This window comes from Propithecus coquereli, unplaced genomic scaffold (assembly GCF_000956105.1).
Source record: "Propithecus coquereli isolate 6110/MARCELLA unplaced genomic scaffold, Pcoq_1.0 Scaffold154, whole genome shotgun sequence".
In the NCBI taxonomy this organism is placed as follows: Eukaryota; Metazoa; Chordata; class Mammalia; order Primates; family Indriidae; genus Propithecus; species Propithecus coquereli.
This window is the reverse complement of record NW_012139858.1, coordinates 1,410,451-1,432,616: the sequence shown is the minus strand read 5'-3', so window position 1 is coordinate 1,432,616 and position 22,166 is coordinate 1,410,451. Positions and strand designations below refer to the sequence as shown.

Here is a 22,166-nt window from a genome sequence, read left to right as displayed (position 1 = left end):
AAAGTAACGTGCTAAGAGATTTTTAAAAAAACCAAAACTTAATTATTCTAATCACAACGGAAAGAAAGGCAACGCCCCAGATATGCGCCTTCAGTAGTTACCAGTAAATGCCACCCTTCACAAGTGATTTCTTTATGTCAAGCTCGGGCATCTTCTAATATGCTGACCTTTATAATCACATTCCCAGTGACCTTCATTCCTTCACTGATTTGGAACAAGCCAGAGAAACTTACTCTAAGACATATTAATTTTAGAGTATTTTCTTTAATCTCTACCAAGAGAGGAATAGATCTTTTTTTTAAAAAAATGTGAAGATTAAAGGAAAGAAATTCACAAAAACAAATACCTGGAGCCCAAGTCTTTCTTCCTGAATGGGTGGTCATATTTCTAGGGCAATATTTGCCTGCATAACTGAGGGGCAAGAGTCAGGGAAGGAGACACGTCCATGTCCCCAGTATGCTGTCCCATAGCATGTTAAAGGGGTTCTTGCAGAGACCTCACCCAATTTGGTTTTCCTGTCAGCTACGCACAATACAATAAAAACTGAATTCAGTATATAACAGAAGGTCTATGAAGGTATAAACCAGTCATCCTTGTTGGATATAAAACATAAGGGGCTCTCAGGGGAAAAGACAGATTTCACTCTCCTCTTTCCATGCACGTGCTCTGGCAACAGGGCCCACATCAAGGTCTTCTACCCTCAGCAGATTCAGAGGTGGCTCTGCTGCTGTTACCTGTGTGGAAAATGACTTCAGCATGGCTCTCCTCTGCTGCGACTGTGGGGATGCTAGACAGCCACCCCACCGGGTAGTGTGTTCAGGAAAAAAAAATCACTTTCATTTCCTATAATATCACCAATTCCTGACCCTGAAAGAATTTGTGCAGAAGAGTGTGCTACCTGGAGTATGATTTAGGGAAATCAGGTCCCAGACTTTCACCAGGTAATCAGTCCTCCATGAGTAAATAAGTAAGAGGTATTCTTATCAGTTTTTCTTTTTCATGTAGGAGTTAATATTGTTTCACTTGGCAAATTATCAAGTGATTAAGAACTGAAATACCAACTGTTGCCATGACCTAATCCAACTGGAATGTGATAATTTCTTTCTAAAGTCCTTGGCAAAGGCAGAGAAACTGGGAGAATTCCTGGTTCATTATTAGCCAATGAAACTTTAAATGTGAAGACAGTTGGGGCAGAGCTGTGCTTAGCCAAAAAGAACAGGTAAATGACGCTGCCATTTAACAAATGGGACAGGAGCAGAAGGCTTTCCTTACCACAGCTTTTCAAAGTAAGTACTTGTGGATTTAAGTAGGCCCCCCAAAAAGATAGGTTGAAGTCCTAACCTCTGGTACCTGTGAATGTGACCTCATTTAGAGACAGGGTCTTTTTAGATGTAGTCAATTTAAGATGAGGTCATACAGGATTAGGGTGGCCCTAAATCCAAAGACTGTTGTCCTGATAAGGAGAGAGAGATTTGGAGACAGAGAGACACAGAGGGAAGATGGCCAGGTGAAGATGGAGGCAGAAATTGGAGTGATACAGCTACAATCCAGGAATGCCAATGATTGTCTACAAGCACCAGAAACTAGAAAGAGGCAAGAAAGTATCCTTCCCTAAAGCCCTCAGAGGGAGCATGGCCCTGCTGACAACTTGATTTCAGACTTCTAGCTTTCAGAACTGTGAGATAATACATTTCTTTTGTTTTAAATCTCCCAGTTTGTGGTAATTTGTTACTGTAGATATAGGGAACTAATACAGTATATTTTGCCCATTTGAGATGGGGAGACTAGTTCAGAGAGGCTAGGTAGTTTCCCAAAGTCATATTCAAACACCTCATGTCACCTTTCTGCTTCCTGATTGGGGCAGATAAAAGATCGGACTGATTCTATGAAAGGAAGGGACAATGATGAGCTGTGAGTGTCATGTTAAGGAGCTTAGATTTAATGTAGAATGTTGTAGACAACCACCTAAGGAATTTGAGCAGGCACATAACAATCAAAATTATGTTTCAAAAGATATTTAGGCCAAAGTGGAGAATTCCCCATAGGGAAAGCAGGCCTGGAGTCTAGGAGGCTGGAAGACTTCAAGCTTCTTGAGGGCAGCCACTGGGTCTTGTGTCCACTGTGACATCCTTGGTGCCTGAGCAGGATATGTCCTCTATGCCCATAGTATATATTTGTTGCACTGAAGACAAGTTGGAGATGATCATAGTTGTTTAGGCAAAAAATAATGGGGTTGAAACCCAGGTACTAGTACTGGTAATGAAGAGAAGTAAATAAGGGATGAATTTAGAAGAAATGTAAGAAGAAAAATCAACAGGCCATTATGAGCATAGAGTGTACTGGATCAGAATTTAGTCTTTAAATAAAGAGACAAGTTAAATGAAATAATATATATAAAGGACATCATAATTATTAATGACAGAGATGGTGGTGGTGGTGGTGATGATTGTGGTGATGATAATGGTAGGAGTAGTGATGGTGGCAGTGGTGATGGTGATGGTGCTAATGATGGTGGGGACAATGATAATGGGGGAGGTGGTAGGAGTGATGGTAGTGGTGGTTATGTTGCGGCGGTGATGGTGGTGGTGGTAGTGATGATGATGGTGGGGGAAGTAATGGTGGTGAGAGTGGCTAGTAGGGGCGGTCACAATGGTGGTGGTGGTGATGTTGAGGGTGGTGATGGAGGTGGTGGTGGTAGTGGAGAAGTGATGATGGTGGTGATGGAGGTAGTGATAGTGGGGGTAGCGGTGGTGGTGGTAGGGGTGGTGATGATGATAATGGTGGGGGTGGTGATGGAGGTGGTGATTGTGATGATGATGGTAGGGGTGGAGGTGGGGTGATGGTGGTATAGTGACCAATTATGAAGGAGGAGACTTAATGAGGACCCAAGAACAACTTACTGGATTACAATCTAGAAATCTAAATAGGTGGTTTTAGCGTCATTCCAAAAAGAAGCACAACAGGAGAACAGGTTGGAATAAGAATGGGGTACGATTTTACTTTAGGAATGTTAAGATTGCAGTAACTGTTGGGCCTGTAGGGCCAGAAAATCAGGTCTGGCATTCTAGAGAGAGGTATGCCTCAAAGCAATCAATTTAGGGGTGTTTATCATATCACTGAGATGGCCAAAATGCCTTGAGAAAGAACAAAGAAGGTTCAGAATCCTTTCTGGGAGGAACAGGAGAGGGAGCTTACTTGAACAGCAGGGAGATTGCCAGGTAAGTTTAAGAGTCAGCTGCCCTGACTTTGTAAGGGCACAGATTCACAAGGTTGAATTTTTATTTTAAAATTTTTTTAAATTTTAAACTTTTAAGTAGGCTGATCATAAGATCAAAAAAGGGTTGTCACGGGTTGATCTGGAAGCAGGGCCTGGGATAAGAGGCTAAGAGGGGGGAGGTAGCTAAGATAAACTAGGGCATCTGGGCTGCTTGGAAAGGAAATTAAGCCAGGGCTATGCTGACCCAGAGAAAAGCTGACATCAAAGAATTGGTTACCAGGGGAAACAGGAAAGAGCTGGAAGGTTAGTGGTAGCCTAAGACAGTAGATATGGGAGTGATATTTCAGAGCCAGAAGGGGATGAGGATGGAAGTGAAGAATCTGCTCTTAAATTTAAAAGCTTATTCTATGTCACACTTGTGATTAAAAATGGTGGATATCCTGAAAAGTCAAAGTTTAAATCTATATCTTTGATAAACAAGCTTAGGAGAGGTCAGTACTGGTTAAAAAACATTGGGGGCAGGGGGACAGATAGTTACCTCCCAGAACAAATTCAGTTCTAATCAGGGCTTGATAATTTCCTTGACAATATAATCTGTAACTCTAACATACCAAAATGTTGGAAAATAATATAATTTCAAAGTAGGCAAAATAGACATGAATGTAAGAAAATATATTTTCTTATCCACAAAGAAAGCAGATTAGACAAACACCACATACATTTTTTTCTGAAGGCTTACCTTTTTATGGCAATACATGTTCAATTCCCTTAGGGAAAAACTGTAGTAAATGAATAAGGAGAATAACAAATAAGACTAACAAATATACACAGAGACTGAAACTACCTACAGTCTTGGATCCTGGCAGATAAATTGTATCTGGGATATTTTGTATATTTGATTTCACACCATTTTTCAGCTTAAAAACTTAACTCAGTGTGTTATAGACAGAAAGTGGGCACTTACAGCTTTTAAAAGGCCTTAACTGGCTCCCAGAATGAGGGCGGCAAGCTGAGAGAATCTGGCTTATTTTGTTAGGCTAATTTGATTGACTTCAAGAGGGGCACCCAAGACCCCTTATATTTTGTTCAAAGCACCTGTTTTCCATCACAAGCTAAAGATTCTGTTTCTATACATGCAAGTCATTTACGTCTAAAAGATAATTTTAGCATCACATTCATTTCTCTGTGGCTAAAGTCCTCAGTCCTAGCCACATATGATAATCACCTTGGGAGATTTTAAGTTATCAATGCCCAGGCCCCAAATCTTAGAGATTCTGATTTCATAGGTCTGAGATAGAGCCCAGACAGTCAGTAATTTTTAAAAGCTCTCCAGGAGATTCTAATGTGTGGCCAGGAGAGAGAACCATTGCTTTAGACAGAGGTGGGGCTATTTTTACCTGAATTATCTATTTTTTTTTTCCTCCATCCTGCTGTGTTCCTGTGTAGATTAATTATCTAAATAATGACCCTCTTCCCTCTCTGGGAAACAGAGCTATCTAATCTAAAATATATTAATTATTTTTGGCTCTTTGTAATCACAATGATAATTAGTTCGTTTAAAAGAGAATTTTGCCTGAGCTCTTTCAAATTAAGAGTCTGATTTTAGCTTTTCATCAGCTCTCTTGTTCCTGGAAATCATTTTGCCTCCTGGGTTTTGGTTACCACTTAAATAAATCAAAAAGCAACTTCAAGAAAATATGTGCACCTTAATAGGGTACTGAACATTTATGCGCAAAAGCTTTGCATGGGGTGGGAGTGGGGTGCAATTTTGTCCTGTTGAAAAAAATTATGATAAATATTTTTGGAAACAAAATTTATTAAGAGTTTATTGTACACTAGGGCCTCTGTTAAGGGTTTAACCTATATGAACTTATTTAATCTTTTTGACCCCAACTAGATAGATACCTTAATATCCCAATTTTATGACAGAAAAGAGAGTCTTAGAAAGATATACAGGATCATACATCTAATAAATGATGGTGTTCAGTTCATATTCTAGAGCTCTGGCACTAGAATTGTGCTTTACCAACAGTTCATTAGATATTTCTATACAGGTTTCTTTTAATTGATAAAAACACCTTCTCTTTAAACTGAAATTTATGCTTGGGTATTGGATCTTGGTCCAAGAACTTGTTCCTCAGTTCCTTGCAAAATAAACTGTAATCAATGAGAAGGAATTCTTCGATGGTTGTACACTTAAAAGCATTAACAAATTAGATTTAAATAATTGATATAAAGATGTAGTTGATTAATCAGAAGCCTGATTTATGCCATCTCTCTGAGAAGATCATGTTGATAATCAATGAAGAATTAAATGCAAAAATTCTCTGTGAAAAGCACTATACAAACTATTATTAATTTCAGCTTTTCTCAAACTTAATGCCACTGAAGTAACCTGGGCTGTCTTATCCTAATAATTCCTCCTTTAATTTGGTTCTTCTTCTTCAATTTGACCCTGGTCAGTGCCAAAAATAAAGTCATAGTACACATCAACAAATTAAGAAATGAAGATGGCAGCAGGAAGAAAAAACTATTCAGTCCCAACCTGACTTTGATGAGCATTGAGAAGTCTCATGTTTTTGTCTCACAGACCACGTATAAATTCCAGACAAAACGTAAATGCCAGGAAAGCACAAGCTTAGAACATCTGATTATCTGAATGAATGAAAGTCATGATTTTATAAAAGTTGTAGATTAAGGAAACATACCCAATACCTTACACATGCCATTAATACAGACATTTCTGCTGTTGCCGCCTTCAAAGCAAGGGGTACCATCTATGACAGCATCCAGCATTTTCTCAGAAAACTGGCCATCTATGGGTCGGCAGTAGAGCTCGCAGGGGTGCGCTGAAGGAAAAGAGAAAATGACAAATCCTTGCAAGTTAGCTTTTTAGCTCAGCACCCTCCTTCCAGGATTTCTTTGTGCGCATGACCCCCAAGTGTCGTTTAATCTGGTGATCCCACCTTTGACCTTTCTGAGACACATGCTGAAATGTAGGTTTTTTCTTTCTTCAATTGACGGTTTTATAATGGATTAAATTTGGAAGATTGTTTAAAAGTGCTATGCTCTTTGTTATAAATGATTAGATCTTTCAATCCAACGTTGAACTCTGCTTGTAAAAATAAGGTGCTGGGCATCTGAGCTCAGCCTAGAAAATAAGTTATCACAACCAGCATCTAGGACTGCAGGCAAGCATGATGCTTGCTCATCGTTTGCAGCAAATAAGTAGACCTTCAGGGGAGAGGCCATTCCCTCTCACAGGGCCAGCTCATTACTAATGCCACCACCACCAGCACTACCAGCATAACCCAGCCCCCAATGAATATTCTCCCTTATTCTCCTGCAGTCCAAGAAGGGCCTGGACACAGATTGATAACCACATACAAACAAAGGACGCACTTTTTTGCTAAAGCCAACCTGCTTATTATAGTGGTCCATCCCACCATCCTGGGTCCTACACTGAATCCATGCTAAGGCTCAGGTTTCTACTCCCTTGTGAATGAAGGTAGGATGATCTACAATGCAGAAACTTTTCCTTAATAAAATACATACCCATATATATGTACACAGAATAACCAGAAATATAGATAACTTTTAAAACATAAATCGCCTTAAAATTTTAACAGGTAGTACATATATATGGTAAAAATTCAAATAATAATTTTCTTTTGAATGTTATGTGTCGTTTTTCTTTAAGTGAAAAACTTGAGAATCACTTCTTCAACAGGACCCTTCTGAGGTCTCTTCTCAATCTGTTTATTGTAGGCAGGGCTGTTGGTTTCTTGGTAGTGTGACCAGCTGAGGGCTCAACGATACTAGCCACAGGGCCATTGGCCTTGGCCAATCTCAGTGTGGAGGGGCACCAAATTCAAGGCCAGAGTGCACAGTGATAGCTATGTCTGCTTGAGGATGCAATGATCGATGTGGCAAGAAAATGAAAGTGTGAAACTCACACAAATGTACCTAAGAACAAAAATTCCAAACACTGAAACTCTGGACAAACTTCAGACAGAGGTCAAAAACATCTGTTAAGAGCTTAAAGGAGAAAGGTAAAAGCACATAAAGAATACCAATTGATTTTATATAAGGTGCAGTGGGTAAGTTGTCTGAGATGATGGAAAAAGTCAAAATGGCTATGAAGCCATGAGCTACTACTGTTCAGTGAGTCAAGAAAGTTGCAGAAACAGCAAAGTATGATTCTATTTGTGTATAAACAAAAGCCTGCTGTTACTACGGTTAGCTCTGAGGGGTAATAATAAAAATTTATTTTCACTTCATTCTATTTTGCATACTTTCATTTTTATAAGACACGTATATTCCTTTTAAAAATAATAAGTCTTATCCATCAAATAAGAAAACTAGAAAAGTCTCTTTTCTCCTGTGATGATCGTGACACATCTCCATGAAGAGAGACCCTTATTGTGAAACTTCCCTTCCTATTGTTTCCACAATACAGAACTAGTACATGCTTCAAGGTTAGACAGGTTAACTGAAGTACACTGCCCATAGGAAACACAAATGTCTGTTGAATATAAGTGCAGAAGTCTATGGAGTCTTAGAAATATCTAGTAAATACCCTTTATGACAACAATAACAACACACAGACCCACCGCTGTGCCCCTGCCGGAGTTCCACCAACCACTATGACCTATCAGAACGAACTCTGCGCTTGAAAGCAGCCATTGTACATTGAAGGTTCAGTGCTATTTAAGCAGTTTGTAAGGCTGAGCTTGAGGGACTGCGTCCCTGTCCCCTCCTTCTCTGGCCTGTGTCTTTCCCGGTGCTCTGGAGGGGCTCTGGGTATGTCATTAGGTTGTCCTGTGACACAGGGATCTACAGGAGGTAGGGGTGACAATGGATGGTCTTTATTCTCAGCAGTTGTCATGAGTATCAGAGATTCTCTGCCCTAGACATCAACCTCTCAGAGTCCATCATCTCTGTACAGTTGAGTACTTTCATTGTCTCACATTCATCCATCTGCCCTGACATATCCTTTTGCCTGGGTCATGCGATTTTTTTCCCCTCTAGCTTTCAGGTCCATTTATAATTCAGCTAAGTGAAAGCTCTAAAACCAATTTGCTAGTGATCTCTCACCCTCACACTGTCTGATTAATCCTCTCAAAGGAAGCTTAGCAAATGGGATGGACTTACTGAATCAAAGGTTGTATTTTCAATTCTACTGAAACAGGATGGCTCAACATTTTTTGGATAATGATCTTAAGAAGTGATGGTTAGAAATGAAAACTCAAACTTGCTAAGAAGGATAAAAATATCTCTTAGGCTAAGGAACAGTTCTGATGCATTCCACGTTTTGTGAGTAGATTGCAACAGCTTCCAAAATCCATTGACAGGCAGGCCTTTATGGGCATGAGACCAGTGCTGTCACCCCGGACCTCGCACTTGTTGAATGCTCTGTGGTCGCTGTCTTGATATTCTTAATCATTTTATCTTTGAACTTGTGTTCTGTAAGTGAAGTCCCAGAGGATGATGGGCCCCTGAGTGAGCTGGAGGGACTTGCAGTGTGCCCCCTGCTGTTCCTCGCACATTCCAAGAAATACTAAACCTCAAGCAAAAGGCATAACTTAAAATGTTTTACTGATGCAACAAATTATGTTTAACATATAAAGGAAGCTCAGTTTAAAGACTAGGATCAAATCAGCTTGAGGGGAAAAAACATAAATGAAAAGTCCTGACTCTGTATCACAACCAAAATCAGTCAAATAATTACCAAGACTTTGTAACTTTGGCTGGTCTAAAATGGTACCCTTTTACTTTCCAATGTGGTGATATTATTATAATCCCCACAATGTATAAAAATATATATTAGATAAACATAGGAAGGCATTAAAATAAATATATTCTATTATATCCACAGAAAGGTATAAAAACAAGAAGAGAAATAATTTTAAAAAATGAATTGAACTGATGTCATTAAAGTTTTAAATTAGGTTAAAGTCAGTAATAAGTTGTCTATGTACCATATATTTTTAAGTTCTGTGTTTTTGTTAAGTTGTTTAAGAACTGTGGCATTAAATTTAGAATTGCAATTTAAATTGCTTAAGAATGTAGTAATTAATTTATCATTGTTCAAATGTTCAGAAAACATTGATTTTCAAGAGCAAGGTAGATAAATTTAATAAAATGAACCTTAATCATAATACAAAGGATTGTTACGGCTTTTACCAGAACTCCTTGGACATGAAATAATCTAAGTTTTTAAAGATGTGACACCATCTTAGAGTAAATTCAAAGTTCACTGCATTGTTTTTCTGGAAAGGGGCTTAACCCAGTCCCTGTTTGTTTTAGTGGTTAAGATTTAGGCTGCAGAGTTAACTGGGTTAACTCTTGGTTCCATCACATAGTCTGAATTTGGGCAAGTTACTTAGGTTCTCTAACCCTATTAGCTCATCCATAAAAATTGGGTCAAAACTTAGCCTTCCTTGAAGGATTTTCTTGTGGAGATAAGATTAGCAAAATGCACGTACAGTGCCTAGAACAGAGCAAATACTTATAAAAGTGTAAAATAAGCTATTATCAGAAAATATTGCTGTTCCTTCCCTTAAATGGGCAGGAGTTTATTTTTTTTTTCTCGCATAACAGGAAGTCCACAGGTGGGAATTTAGGGCTATCTTCCTCTTGTCTTCCTGCTCAGCTGTCTTAGCTTGGGGCTTCCAACTTCATGGCTGCAGATGACTGCCACAGTCCTCCCCTCCTGCCCTGCCCCGACTCCCTCCCCAGGGAGTAGGAAGAGGAAGAATGATCACAGGGAGCTGAGGGGCCCGCTGAGTAGGCACCAATTATAACCTTCCCAGAAGCCTTGCCCAGCGAGGCTTCTACTTCAATCTCTGGTCAGAACAGGGTCTGAGGATGTACATGTTGGTAAGTCATTCATTTTCCCTTTCTATTGCAGAGGAAAGTGAGGGCAAAGAGTTGTGAACGGCTCGGAGGGTCTGCAAACATCTTCATTGTTTTATATTATTATTCCATCATTTCCCTTGTGGAAGCCATGGACTCCTAATCTCTGAAATGAGAAGCTTGTCTAGAAGATCTCCCAGGTTGTTCCTGCACTTACATTACTCTCTTCAAAGGCTGTTTCATCCAAACCCCAAATATTCTTACACTGTGAGTGCTGCCCTGGTTCTCCGCGCCATCCCCAGGTGTTGGAATTTAGCCCTCCAGTTCCTGGGAAGGCTGCTAGCGTTAGCCCTCAGTTGCTGACCTTAACCGAAGAGTTTCCTTGCCAAGCATACATACCCCTCTGGAGCAGACCACATCCAGTGACTGAGCCTGTGGGGTCTAAAGGCCTGGCTCTGCCACATCTGTCGCAACTTTGAAAGTCCATTCTTGCTTCAGAGCTCCCCATGGGTCCGGACAACTCCTTAGCTAGGACTGCATTGCAGCCTGGCTTCTCCCCCGCCCACTCCACGTCTTCCCTTCCCTCACACGGCTGCTGAACTTCCTGCATGCTAGTCTGTCTCAGAGTCTGTGTCTAGGGAACCCAATCTATAGCAATTCCCTGAAGACATTCCTGAAGGATCCTATCCCACCTCAGACACTCCACATTTGACATATGTTGGGAAACTTCACTGGTATCAAGCAGCAATAAAGCTTAAAGATTTAGAAGCAACAATGAAAACAATCAACCTAAACGAAGGATTGTTGTGGTGCTCCGAGAAAGAAAAAAATCCACAAAGGAAGACAGATTCCAGGAAAGTGACAGCGTCAAGACTAGGCTCTGATCATTGCCTCATTTCCCAATAGAAGACACGTGATATAAATGCACTTCTGTTACCATAAGCTAATGAAGGCCCTGGGAGCCCACATAAATTAGTTTAAAATACATTTTAGTCAAACAGAGCTGTACTTCAATTCTAGCTCCACTATCTACAACCCTGTAACCTCGACTAAGTTACTGTCCTCTCTGAGACTCGGTTTCTTCATCTCTAAAGGATGGGGAAGGGGGGAAGTGACATCATCTACAGTCAAATGCCTGGTATTGACACTGGCTCAGAAATCGCAGTGAACGCATAGCAGCTCATCACATGGTGCCTATGTGCATATGATCAAGTGGAGTTTGGACAATTTTTTTTGTCAGGAATGCTGTGAAGAAAATGTTTATGTTGGATAGCAGGTTGATCCAGATCAGTGGTTTTCAAACTTTTTAAGCAGAGAATTATTTTTCTTTTTTCAAATGAGAAGTAAATAAAGCAGATAAAAATCAGGATTTTAGTAAGCGTAAATTTTCTAAGTTCATGTATGTAACGGTTAAAAATAAGTGTGGGATCTATAGAGACTATTAAGATGAATAGGAAATTTTGGAATCAGGCTGTGGATGGCAGTTATAGGCATATTTCGTCTGCAACTTTTTTTCTGTGTTTTCAGTTGCACAGTACTGAAAAATCCTGATTCCTGCAAACAAGTAGTTACAAATGGTAACAGTTTAGAACAACTCAATCTACAATCTCAGGATGTTCTCAATTCACTTGAGTTGGCAGTACAAATTTTATTCTAAGGTCTTCAGAAAACCAAATTGATTTGACTATCTAAGTTAATGCATCGGTGGTCTTTGATATGTTAAAACCTGATATATAATATTTTTTAGTGTAAGTATTGTTCTTTATTACACTCTTAAAAATAGTTTATAATGTTTACAAATATACACTTAGAAAAAAAAAGACCTGGTGTTTGATAATTAGTAGGGTGACTACAGTAAAAGTACATTTCAAAATAGCTAGAAGAGAATGTTCCTAGCATAAAGAAAAGATCAATATTTAAGGCGATGGTTTCCCAATTACCCTGATTTGATTATATGAATGTATCAAATTATCACATGTGCCCTGAAAATATGTACAACTAACATGTATGAATAAAAAATTTAAAAACAAACTAAACGAAATAGTTTAAAAATTTCTCTTGAAAACTAAAGTTAGAATCAAGCATTTTTAGAATCCCTGGGATTCCACGGAACAGAGATTGAAAACTACCAGATTTGGCAGAGTTTATGTGCTCATTCCAAACATTTGATCTATGATTCTTCTGTCACTGGCTACTTAGCAAATCTGCCAAAGGTCATTTACCAGGTGAGTATCACGGTCCATTGAGGAGGCAGAAAACTCTGCTGCACATTTATTTTATCCTCTGGTGATTTCTAAAGGAATCCTGGGAAGGTGGAAGGTGCTCGACACCTGGCACAGAATAAGTGCTCCACACATTGTGGTTGACATGAGCGACCTACTTGCCACCACCAGGGCTGCCTGTTAACAAAGCAAATAGCAATACCGTAGGATAGAGTTTAATGGAGAAGGAAATCAGTGTGCTGGTCAAGGTAGTAGCTACTCAGTAGATAAGTCAATGCACCCAAATAATAGCACAGGAACCTGTAAGGAAACCACCAGGATAGAGAATGAATGCCTACAGCCAAGATAGGCAGTGACCTCAGCAGGTGGCAAACTTAATCCCAGTTATAGATGCAAACTGATCACTTTGTAAGGAATGAAATTTATCTCTACTCTTACAGCTCTCATTTCTTTAGCACCTATTGCTATGCTATGTGAAAGGTAGACACAGGACAAATGCTTATAAACAAATAAAATGCAAAGCTGAATCAAATACCTTTATTCCAAGTCCAGCTACTTGAGCCATCAGAATTAGGTACATACAAATCCAACTCTACATCTGGGAGGGGGACCCCAAACTAATCACCCTCATACCTCTGGGACAGCCTCTGGGACACCTCTGTGCTATCTTAGTTCTGCTCATTCAGGGTCCACAGGACCACTGACCCAAACAGTTTTATCAAAATAGAGAATGTGCAAAATGTAGGTATAGAAAGTACCGACTGGATGTACCTTTCAGCACTAGTTATTTTTGGAGTCCACATTAGTATACACGTGAGTTTTCCTGTAGTCAACTGCCTGACACAGGAAGCTAAATTGCACCAATAACCAAATGACTCACTTTCCTACAGCATGAATGACACCAAACAACTGGGGACAAGGAGCAGTCATTGCCCTTGTCAACCTATAGTCATCAGGATATTTTAGAGACGCAAAATGGGCAAAGCACAGCAGAGTCATTTTTTCAAAAGCTATTGCTTATACCTTTGTTCTAACAGCCCAAATACATGATTGTTGAATCTATTATTCTTTTTTTTTTTTTGAGACAGAGTCTCACTCTGTTGCCCTAGCTAGACTGAGTGCCGTGGCGTCAGCCTAGCTCACAGCAACCTCAAACTCCTGGGGTCAAGCAATCCTTCTGCCTCAGCCTCCCGAGTAGCTGGGACTACAGGCATGTGCCACCATGCCCGGCTAATTTCTCTATTTTTAGTAGAGACGGGGTCTCGCTCTTGCTCAGGCTGGTTTCGAACTCCTGAGCTCAAACAATCCACCCGCTTCGGGCTCCCAGAGAGCTAGGATTACAAGTGTGAGCCACCGCGCCCGGCCGAATCTATTCTTTTCATGTCCTATCATACCAGAATTTCAGGAACTTAAAAAATCATGAAAAAATTGATCAGCTTCTTTTTTTTTTACTACCTTGACTCAAATTTCCTTAGTCCAAGAAAATCTTTTTTGTTTCATTTCCCACTCAAATAAAATAAATAGCACAAATAAGATGGTTTTTTACATTGATCTATTGCTAATGGTTATAGATTATTCTTTGTTTTCAGGAGAGAATGTGTACCTGGTCCTGACCCAGACAAAGTTTTGCCAAGGTCACTGTTCCATTCTCCACCTCCATTATGTCCCTATCCCTAGTATGCATTCTTTAGGTGTTTGGTTTTACTTTTTACCCTTCTCATACTCCTGTAGATATGAATGTTGATTTCTAGCCCAGAGCTGGCACTGGTTCATTTCTGATGAAGGCATTCCTGTTATCTTGCTTTTCCTCATGCTATTCTCCTCCTACTTGGAATGATTCTATTTTGAATGGTTTCCTTTTTCCTTCTTTTAAGTAGAAAGACTACTCGTGCTGCTCACTAAAGATTACTCATGCTTAAGAATCATCAACTGCTTCCTTGGAAGCCTTTTCTGCAATTACTCCAAATCCACAATGACCTTCTCTTCTGAATTTCTGCCGAAATCACAGTCAGTTCCACATGCCCATCAACAAGCAATTAGTTACTGAATTCCTGCATGCCCCATTTGTCACTAAAGTGCACCTCAGCTGGTTTGAACTGAGTCACTATGTTTCATAATATTCTTTTTTACCTCCCACAAAGCTCACACAGAGTTGGACATATTCAGCTTTCAATACTTAATGATCAATTTAACCAGGTTAATGTTTCCATGTTCTAAAATATAAAACTCCTGATGGAATAATTCTCTTAGTTAAACTTTGCATGGATCACAGAAACCCTGACATATAAACGCTTCCTAAGAACAACTGTGGGCCTAGATCTGTTACAGTTCCTTACCTTGATTAAAAACAGGAAACCAGTGGTAGAATTCATTCTTGTAGGGAACAGTGTCAAATTCACTGCATTGCATCTGCCGAAATGTTGGTGTACCTGAGCGACAGGGGTGGACGTTGCACAAGCGATAGCGTTTTCTTTCTCCAGTGCAATATTTCCCTCCAAACTTTGGTCTACAAATGAAATAGACAAGTTTTTCCTTCAGTTTCCTTAAAGGTCATTTTCCTTTAAAACTCCTCTGGCATCTGGCCATGCCTGTTCCTTGCCAAACCATGTCTCTCTCTGCCCTTAAAACTCACCTTTTAAATAAATGCTTCCAATTTTATACATTTTTTTCCTTCCTCCTGACATTTTCAGTCCTAAATGTATAGCTGCTTATTTTGAAATAGTTTGTACACCTTTTTTCACCTGTACATCCTCCAGGCAAAATATATGCTGAAAGGGATACATAATTTTCCTTTCAAATCGGCTCCTTCTCTGACTCCTATATGGTGTTGAAAGTGGTCAGATTTCAGAATCATCCCTCCTTGGCCTTCCACGGCCCCCACAGTCATTCACTGCCTGGTCGTCAGTTGTCTCTTTACATTTGTTTCCTCCTCAACTCCACAGTCGTCAATTCAGTCCAATTCTTACCTCCATTCCTGTCTTGCCCCTGCCCCCTTTCACACTGTTGTCTGGTTAATTTTTCAGATTACCTTACTTATTTTAGTTTCCTGTTTAAAAACCTCTAATGGCATCCAATGATCACATCAGCCTCCTGAGCTTGGCATTCAAGGCCCTCATGCTCCTGCCTTAACCCGGTGACGATTTGTCTCCCACACTCCCCTTCATCTGTACACTGCTCCAGTCGTGCAAGCTGCCTTATTTAATATTGCTTTTCTGTGCTTTTGGATAGCTTCTCCCTCTCTTATCGTCTCCACATCTATTATACATACTTCCCATGCTTTAAGGACCAATTGAATGCTACCTCCATCATGAATCCTTCCAAGATTCCCCCCAGAAGTAATGTCTTTCTCCTCTTAAATGAGACATCATGTACCAACTGTATGCACTTCCTGAACTCATCATTCCCGAAGATAGTTCTCTGATGACTCAGTCCAAGATCTATGTCCTCTACGGTGCCTAAGTAGTACTGAGGATAGAAGTCTTTTAATAAACATTAAATGAGTAAATATTAATAAATTAATCTTATTTTAGAATAATCATTCTCAAATTTTTGTTTCCTTTGCAATATATTTGCAGGCATAGCGACCTTCCCATCAGTGGCCAGTGATCAATGGATTACCAAAAGGGGCGAGTAGAGCATAGAAGAATAGCCCTCTGAGAAGTGAAGGAACCATGTATCTTCAGAGAGGGCTCCCAGGCTTCTTGTCTCCACCTTGCTGCTACATCTGAATCAGAGATTGTGCCTCTTCTTGCAGTGGGGCCAATAGCCTCAAGTTTGCATCTGGCTTTATCTTTTCGTAGTTGGATGACTCTGAACAGGTTACCTTATTTCTCTGAGACTCCATTGTTTTCATTTGTGAAACAAGCACAACAATTTTTACCTCGTAAGTTGTGAGTATTGAATGAGACAATGCACATAAAGATTTAGTTAGTAGCTAACACAGAGTAAGAGCTCAACAAATGATGGCATTTTTTGGTGATTGTGAATAATAATGAACCAGTATTTACATACTACTAAGCACTCAATGCCATGCCCAGGGAAGAAGGGAGTGAAGAAGGTCAATCCATGCCCTGTGCTTTCTAGAAGTTTACAGTCTTGCTGAGGAGAAAAAAAATGACCTGTATAAGAAATGAGAGAAAATTTAACATAGCAACTGTGTGTCCCTGACTGTAAGCACAATGAGTTTTGTTTGGAGACAGAGCTGGCTGGTTGGAAAGGATTTGTGCAAGGGATGGTCCTAGAGAACAGTCCTAAAGGATGGATGGGAAGTAGCTTCTCGGTGCAAAGGCAGAAGGCATGCCAAGTGAGCCACACAGAGGAAATCATATTCTAGAGACACAGAAAACACGGACATCTTCCCAAAGTGCACAGCTGGTAGTGGTAGAACCAAGATTTGAACTATCAACTGCTTTAATCCACAGCCCAAGCTCTTATCTACTATGTTGTACCCTACCATACAGTCCTTAGAGACAGAGACCTCAAATTCTGGCAGCTGAGTCCAGTTCTGGGTGTGGTTTAGTTCTTGTTGATCCTGCCATACTGTGCTCTCCTTAAACGTGCATAAGATTTTTCAATACTTCCCACCCCACCTTTCTTAAAGTGGCTTGAGTAGGCTTCTGTTCCTTGCACATAAAGGAGCTTTGAGCAAGGCAGTTGATATAGTAGGCTCTTCATTCTTTGACTCCCTGTAGGAGGTACTAAGAATTGTTCTTGATATTTGAGGTTAAGCTGGCTTTTATTTACAATGATGGAGTGACATTCCATGACTTGGCATCTCTCCAATTCATTTCCATCCAACAAATATCGCTGACAGCCTCTTATGAGCCAAGCCCCGCAGTTTTCTCATTTGACAGTTGACCAACATCAAGGTACAGTCTCAAGGTCAACAGGCTCATGCAGTGACCTGAATCTGTGACTTGGTTGAATCACAGAACTGAATCTGTGATGTGGTTCCATTGGCAATGTTCTCAACAAACTTAAGCAAACCACCTACAGAGAACAGATGTGTTCACTCACCCACAGAGATGCTATGACAAACTGTAGCCCCAGAGATGGGACTTAGGACCACTTTTCCCTGAAGACAAGTTAGAGAATCATCCCCGTGTTTCTCAACTAGGATGTTCTCTCTGATAACCACAGATCACTATTCTTCCAAGGTTACAGATTGGTGGTGGCTGACTATGCTGACGATATGTCCCAGAGCAAATGCCTATATTTCCTGATCTCTAAAATGGAAATCACATTTCTGATCAAACTGAAACAAACTATAAAATGACAATTTTCTCTAAAAATATTCTATAAGAAATTCCTGGTTTCAAATTTTTGATGCCACAGAAATTGTGTATTTAAACAAAAACAACTTTTATCAAAGGGTAAAATTTTTTAAAAAATTTTGTCAAGAGTTTTTAAATGCATGCTTATGTGTGTAGCAAATGATAAAGATATCATAATTACTACTATAATAACTACCATTTATTGACAATTTATTATGTAGTAGGTATTGTGTTAGAATCTTTACAGACACTAACTTATTAACCCTCAGAAGAAAAATATATAGTATAAATATAGTGTGTGTGTGTATGTGTGTGTGTATGCACACATGTATAAAAGGAGAAATAAGATTTGGAACTGAGTTACTCAGGGAACTGCAATCACTTTCACTTGTAACAGAGGGAATGGCCTGAAAAAGTATAAAACTGTTTTCTGTCTCTCTAAAACTTCCCCACTCCTTTTGGGAATTAAAACCTACATACATCCCAGCCTCAGGCCAGTGGTCAGGAGGGACAGGGGAGTGTTCTCTGTTCTTTGTACCATGGGAGATGGCTCAAGGGAATTGTCTGGACAGAGGACACGAGATTGTCTTAGCCAAAGATGGGATGAATCAGAATCATCAACTATAGCTGAACAGCAATAGCCTGAGGCTGAAAACTTCCCCTTTAAAAGTTCTATATTCCTCCTTAGAGGGAGGATGTTGGTACTTTAAGACAGGACCCCGCCAATCTCCTCATTTGCTAACAAATGAATAAACTTCTCTTTCCTTCTCCTCAAACCACTTGTCCTCGTTCTTCTGATGCAGCCTTGAGGACAAGTGCCGAACTTTTGGTAACATTATCACTTGCCACTTAAAAAATATAACTTTTACTCTTCAAAGCAGAAGAATGTAAATATAGGTAAAAGAAGCTTAATACATTTTTCACTTAAAGGAGGCACCACATGTACACTTTCTAAAAATTACTTGGGAATGAGTATATCAGAAAATAATGAAATTAAGAATGTAATGGAGTCCCACCAACAATGTATAATGTATATTTAGAAAACAAGCAAATTTAAACTTAATTGATACAATTTGATTAAAAAATTGAAAGGTAGCTGTGAATTACCATCTACAGAATCCTTAACAGGCTACTATAGAACTCTAGAGCTTACAAAAGTCCTTATCCAAAACATTAAAAATAATTATCCCTGGGCAGGGGGGAAGGGGGAGGGGGGAGTGGGGAGGAGCGAGGAGGAGACGGGTATATGCATACACAAAGAGTGCAATGCGCACCACCCAAAGGATGGACATATTTGAAACTCGGGCTTGCGGGGGGGCAAGTGCAACATACGTAACCTAAACATCTGTACCCCCATAATATGCTGAAATAAAAAAAATAAAATAAAAAAATAATTATCCTTAAAAATGTACCTAGCTATTTTACTAGTTACCTTAGGGAGGAAAAATATTTTTATAAAATTATACATTCATTGTGATTTAAAGCAAGCTACAATCTTATCAGCAAAATTGGGCATAACTAATCTCTTACTGATAGAGCACAGTTATCTAGAAGGATTAAATTGCATAATCTCCCAGAGGCTTTCATAAAGATTGCAAATTTAAAATAAATTTGCTTATTTCCCCAAATGACAGAATCAGCTTACTCATCCAAGTTTTAGTAAGAATTCAGTGCCAGTCCAAATGAAACAAAACAGTAGCACTCTTTTTTTGACACTCTATGAATCTTCTGGGTTTTTTGGTCTTTGGGAATCCATTTCATTTCCCTCAGGAAGCCTGGGGTCACTGAGGTCATGCCTTTCAAGACTGGCCTCCCAGCACTTGTGGAAGGAAGAAAAATACACCTGGCTGGACTTACTCAGGGTTGTTGCAGAGCCTCTCTGCACTCTGGGCTCCTGCGCCACAGGTCCTGGAACAGTGGGACCAGGGTGACCAGCGGCCCCAGCCTCCAGGTATGCTCTCTGGCTTCTTCCCCACTGTGATGCACTTGCCGGCCATGCACCACTGTACAGGGAAGAGGTGGGAGATGCGTGTGTCAGAAAGCTTCCCACAGCAAGCTGACCCAAGGGCTCTCAAAGTCTAAACCCATTGTCCCCGAGCAAACAGGCCTCCTATAGTCACGTATCAGATGTAAAACAAAGAAGGGCTCATAAAGAGTGTCTGTCAAGAGTCTTCGTTTTAGAATGAGAGAGTTTCAGGGATGGAGGGAAATGTGTGGTGCCTAGTGACAGCTAACGTAGGAGTGCTACTCAGTGTGGCTGGCAGATTGCTTGCCAGAACGTAAATCAACACACTGCTTCCTCCCTTGCTGAGAAAGTCTTGCTGTGAAAAGTATGTCAACTTAGTATGCTTAGTGACATAGCTGATTTGCCCATATCTTGTTGCATATCATGAAGCTTCACAGATTGGTACAGTGCGGGGCACTTCTTTATAGCCTCTATGGGTATTTAATGACAGCAGGCGAGAACTCTAGCTCCTGTAAAAAGTCCATTTCACTGCCAAAACCAACTAGTTGTTAGGAAGTTCTTTCTTACATCGAGAAAAAATTCTGCTTTGCTATAACGCTCCCCATTGTTTACAATTTGAACCTTTAAGCAACTCATAAGAAATTCACCTTCTCCTTCTTCAAGGCAATCCTTCTACAACTATCGGTTTAGGAGGGTGAACATACAAAAATGAAAACAAAAGGAAATGCAACTTGCCTGTTAGAAATGGCCATCCTTCCTGGAAGATTTAGGTATGTTTTATCTGCTGGTCTCTTTTTTCTTCATTTTTTCTGGTCACTGTGTTTTGACCAGGTTCTCTAATCTCTGTGATGAGTCATGTCACACTCAAACAGCATAAAGATACCCACGAAACACCTCTGGGCCCACAACACACCCAGTTGGCTTAGTTGAGCAGCACATACAACCCTGTTCTCAGGCTGCCTGGAGGATGTCTAACACCTCTGAGTTCTTAGTAACATGGGCAGAACTGCAAGAAATGCAGTCATGTTAGGTGCTGAGAGGAAAGATAATAAAGAGCCTAAATCCTGCACCTTTGGAAACAAGAAGCCGCTGGCTTGTTTTTCCCAGTCTTCAATGTGGAGGGAAAAAAAATGAAGTTTGATAGGCTCGGGAGATGTTGTTGACCACAAACTCCACAGAAGTTCATTGGGGAAAGACGGGTCAGGTATTTTTAAAGTAAAGTTTGGAATTGGGTCTCAGCCCTCTCCTTACTCATTCCCAGTGGAGGCTCACAAGGAGTGGGGGAAGTGGGATCCTTTCTTCTGGCTGTCTGACTGTGTGACCTCCAGTTCCTGATTTCCACCCAGAGAGAGCCACCTTCCAGGGCCTTCTCCCTAGCTCCTCCCAAGAACTCTCTGCCGGCCACCTTCCCACCTTCCTTCCTTAGCCGGACACATCACCTTCTTCTCACCACAACGCGTCCCATCTGCAGCGGCGTCCAGCTTAGAGCGACAAAAACCTTTCACTGAGCACCACAGTGTCTGGCAGACGTTCTGGAAAATGAATGTGAGATTGCACATTTTTGAATTTTCAAAACTTGCACAAAAGCGTTTCTACAGTTATGGTAAAATACGCACACTCATCCATACACTCAATGAATGCCACTATTGTTAGTGTGTAAGAGTGATGGAAAGGAATCATTCGAGCTCTCGGTTCAAACTTAACTTGTTACCCCAGAAAGTTTTCACCCACACTATCCCCCATTTCACTCATGCAGTCAACTCATCAAACTTATTTTAACTTATTTTAAATGGCCCCAGGGATGGCAGTGAAAATTCTCTCTGAAAGAATGGGCCACCCATCTAAGCCCTAAAGGAAAACCTGACATGAAGTTTTATGACTAAGAGCTCACAATAAAGGCAAAAATCACAAAAGGAAATAATGCATAATAAGTGAGAGTCAGAAGAAACCCCAAATAGAAGAAACAGAACCCCACAGACTCTGGACATTGGAATTATCCAGAATAAATTGCAAAATAAATGTGCCATATACGATTAAAGAAATAGAAGATCCTATTGGAAGTCTAAATTAGGAATAAGAAACCATAAAAATGAGAGAAAATTTGTAAAAACAACCAAATAGATTGTTATAAGTGAAAAATACAATAAATAAGGTTAGAAAGTCAATAGACAGATTAAATAGATTAGACATATCTGAAGAGAGAACTAGTGAATTAGAAGAGAAAGATAAAGAGATCACACAAAATGTGAAGATATAAAAAGATGAAAAATAGGAAGGAGGGGTTCCAAGGCATGGCAGATTAGTGACAAAGTTCCACATACATACATACAATTAGAGTACCAGGTTGGGGACTGAAGGGTTAAAACAATATTCTAAGGGATAAAGCCAGAGAGTGAGAGATAGCAATGAATCCTAAAGCCCCTTTTCAGGCCATATTAGAGAATTTGAACTTTACTGCTGGGAATAGGGAGGCCATGAAATATTTTAATCACAGGGGAACACGATCGGATTTCCATTTATAAAGGTCACTTTGCATTTTGAAAAATGGATCAGAGTTGAGAAAAGGCAATCAGATTCTCCCAATCGGGGAACTACTGCAATCTTCTAGGAACAGATGGATTTGAGAGATA

The 22,166-nt window shown here is 40.0% G+C and overlaps 1 protein-coding gene across 1 annotated transcript in view; it reads right to left on the bottom strand.

Moving 5' to 3' along the window:
- Positions 1–22,166, bottom strand: part of ADAMTS12 (ADAM metallopeptidase with thrombospondin type 1 motif, 12) — a 319,080-nt gene that overhangs the window by 67,264 nt on the left and 229,650 nt on the right. Inside the window, exons 10-13 of the mRNA XM_012640504.1 lie at positions 20,976–21,068; positions 19,428–19,573; positions 14,634–14,803; positions 5,933–6,066 (exon numbers count right to left, since the gene is read on the bottom strand). Coding sequence (XP_012495958.1) covers positions 5,933–6,066; positions 14,634–14,803; positions 19,428–19,573; positions 20,976–21,068 — 543 coding nt within the window. The remainder of the gene's footprint in view (positions 1–5,932; positions 6,067–14,633; positions 14,804–19,427; positions 19,574–20,975; positions 21,069–22,166) is intronic.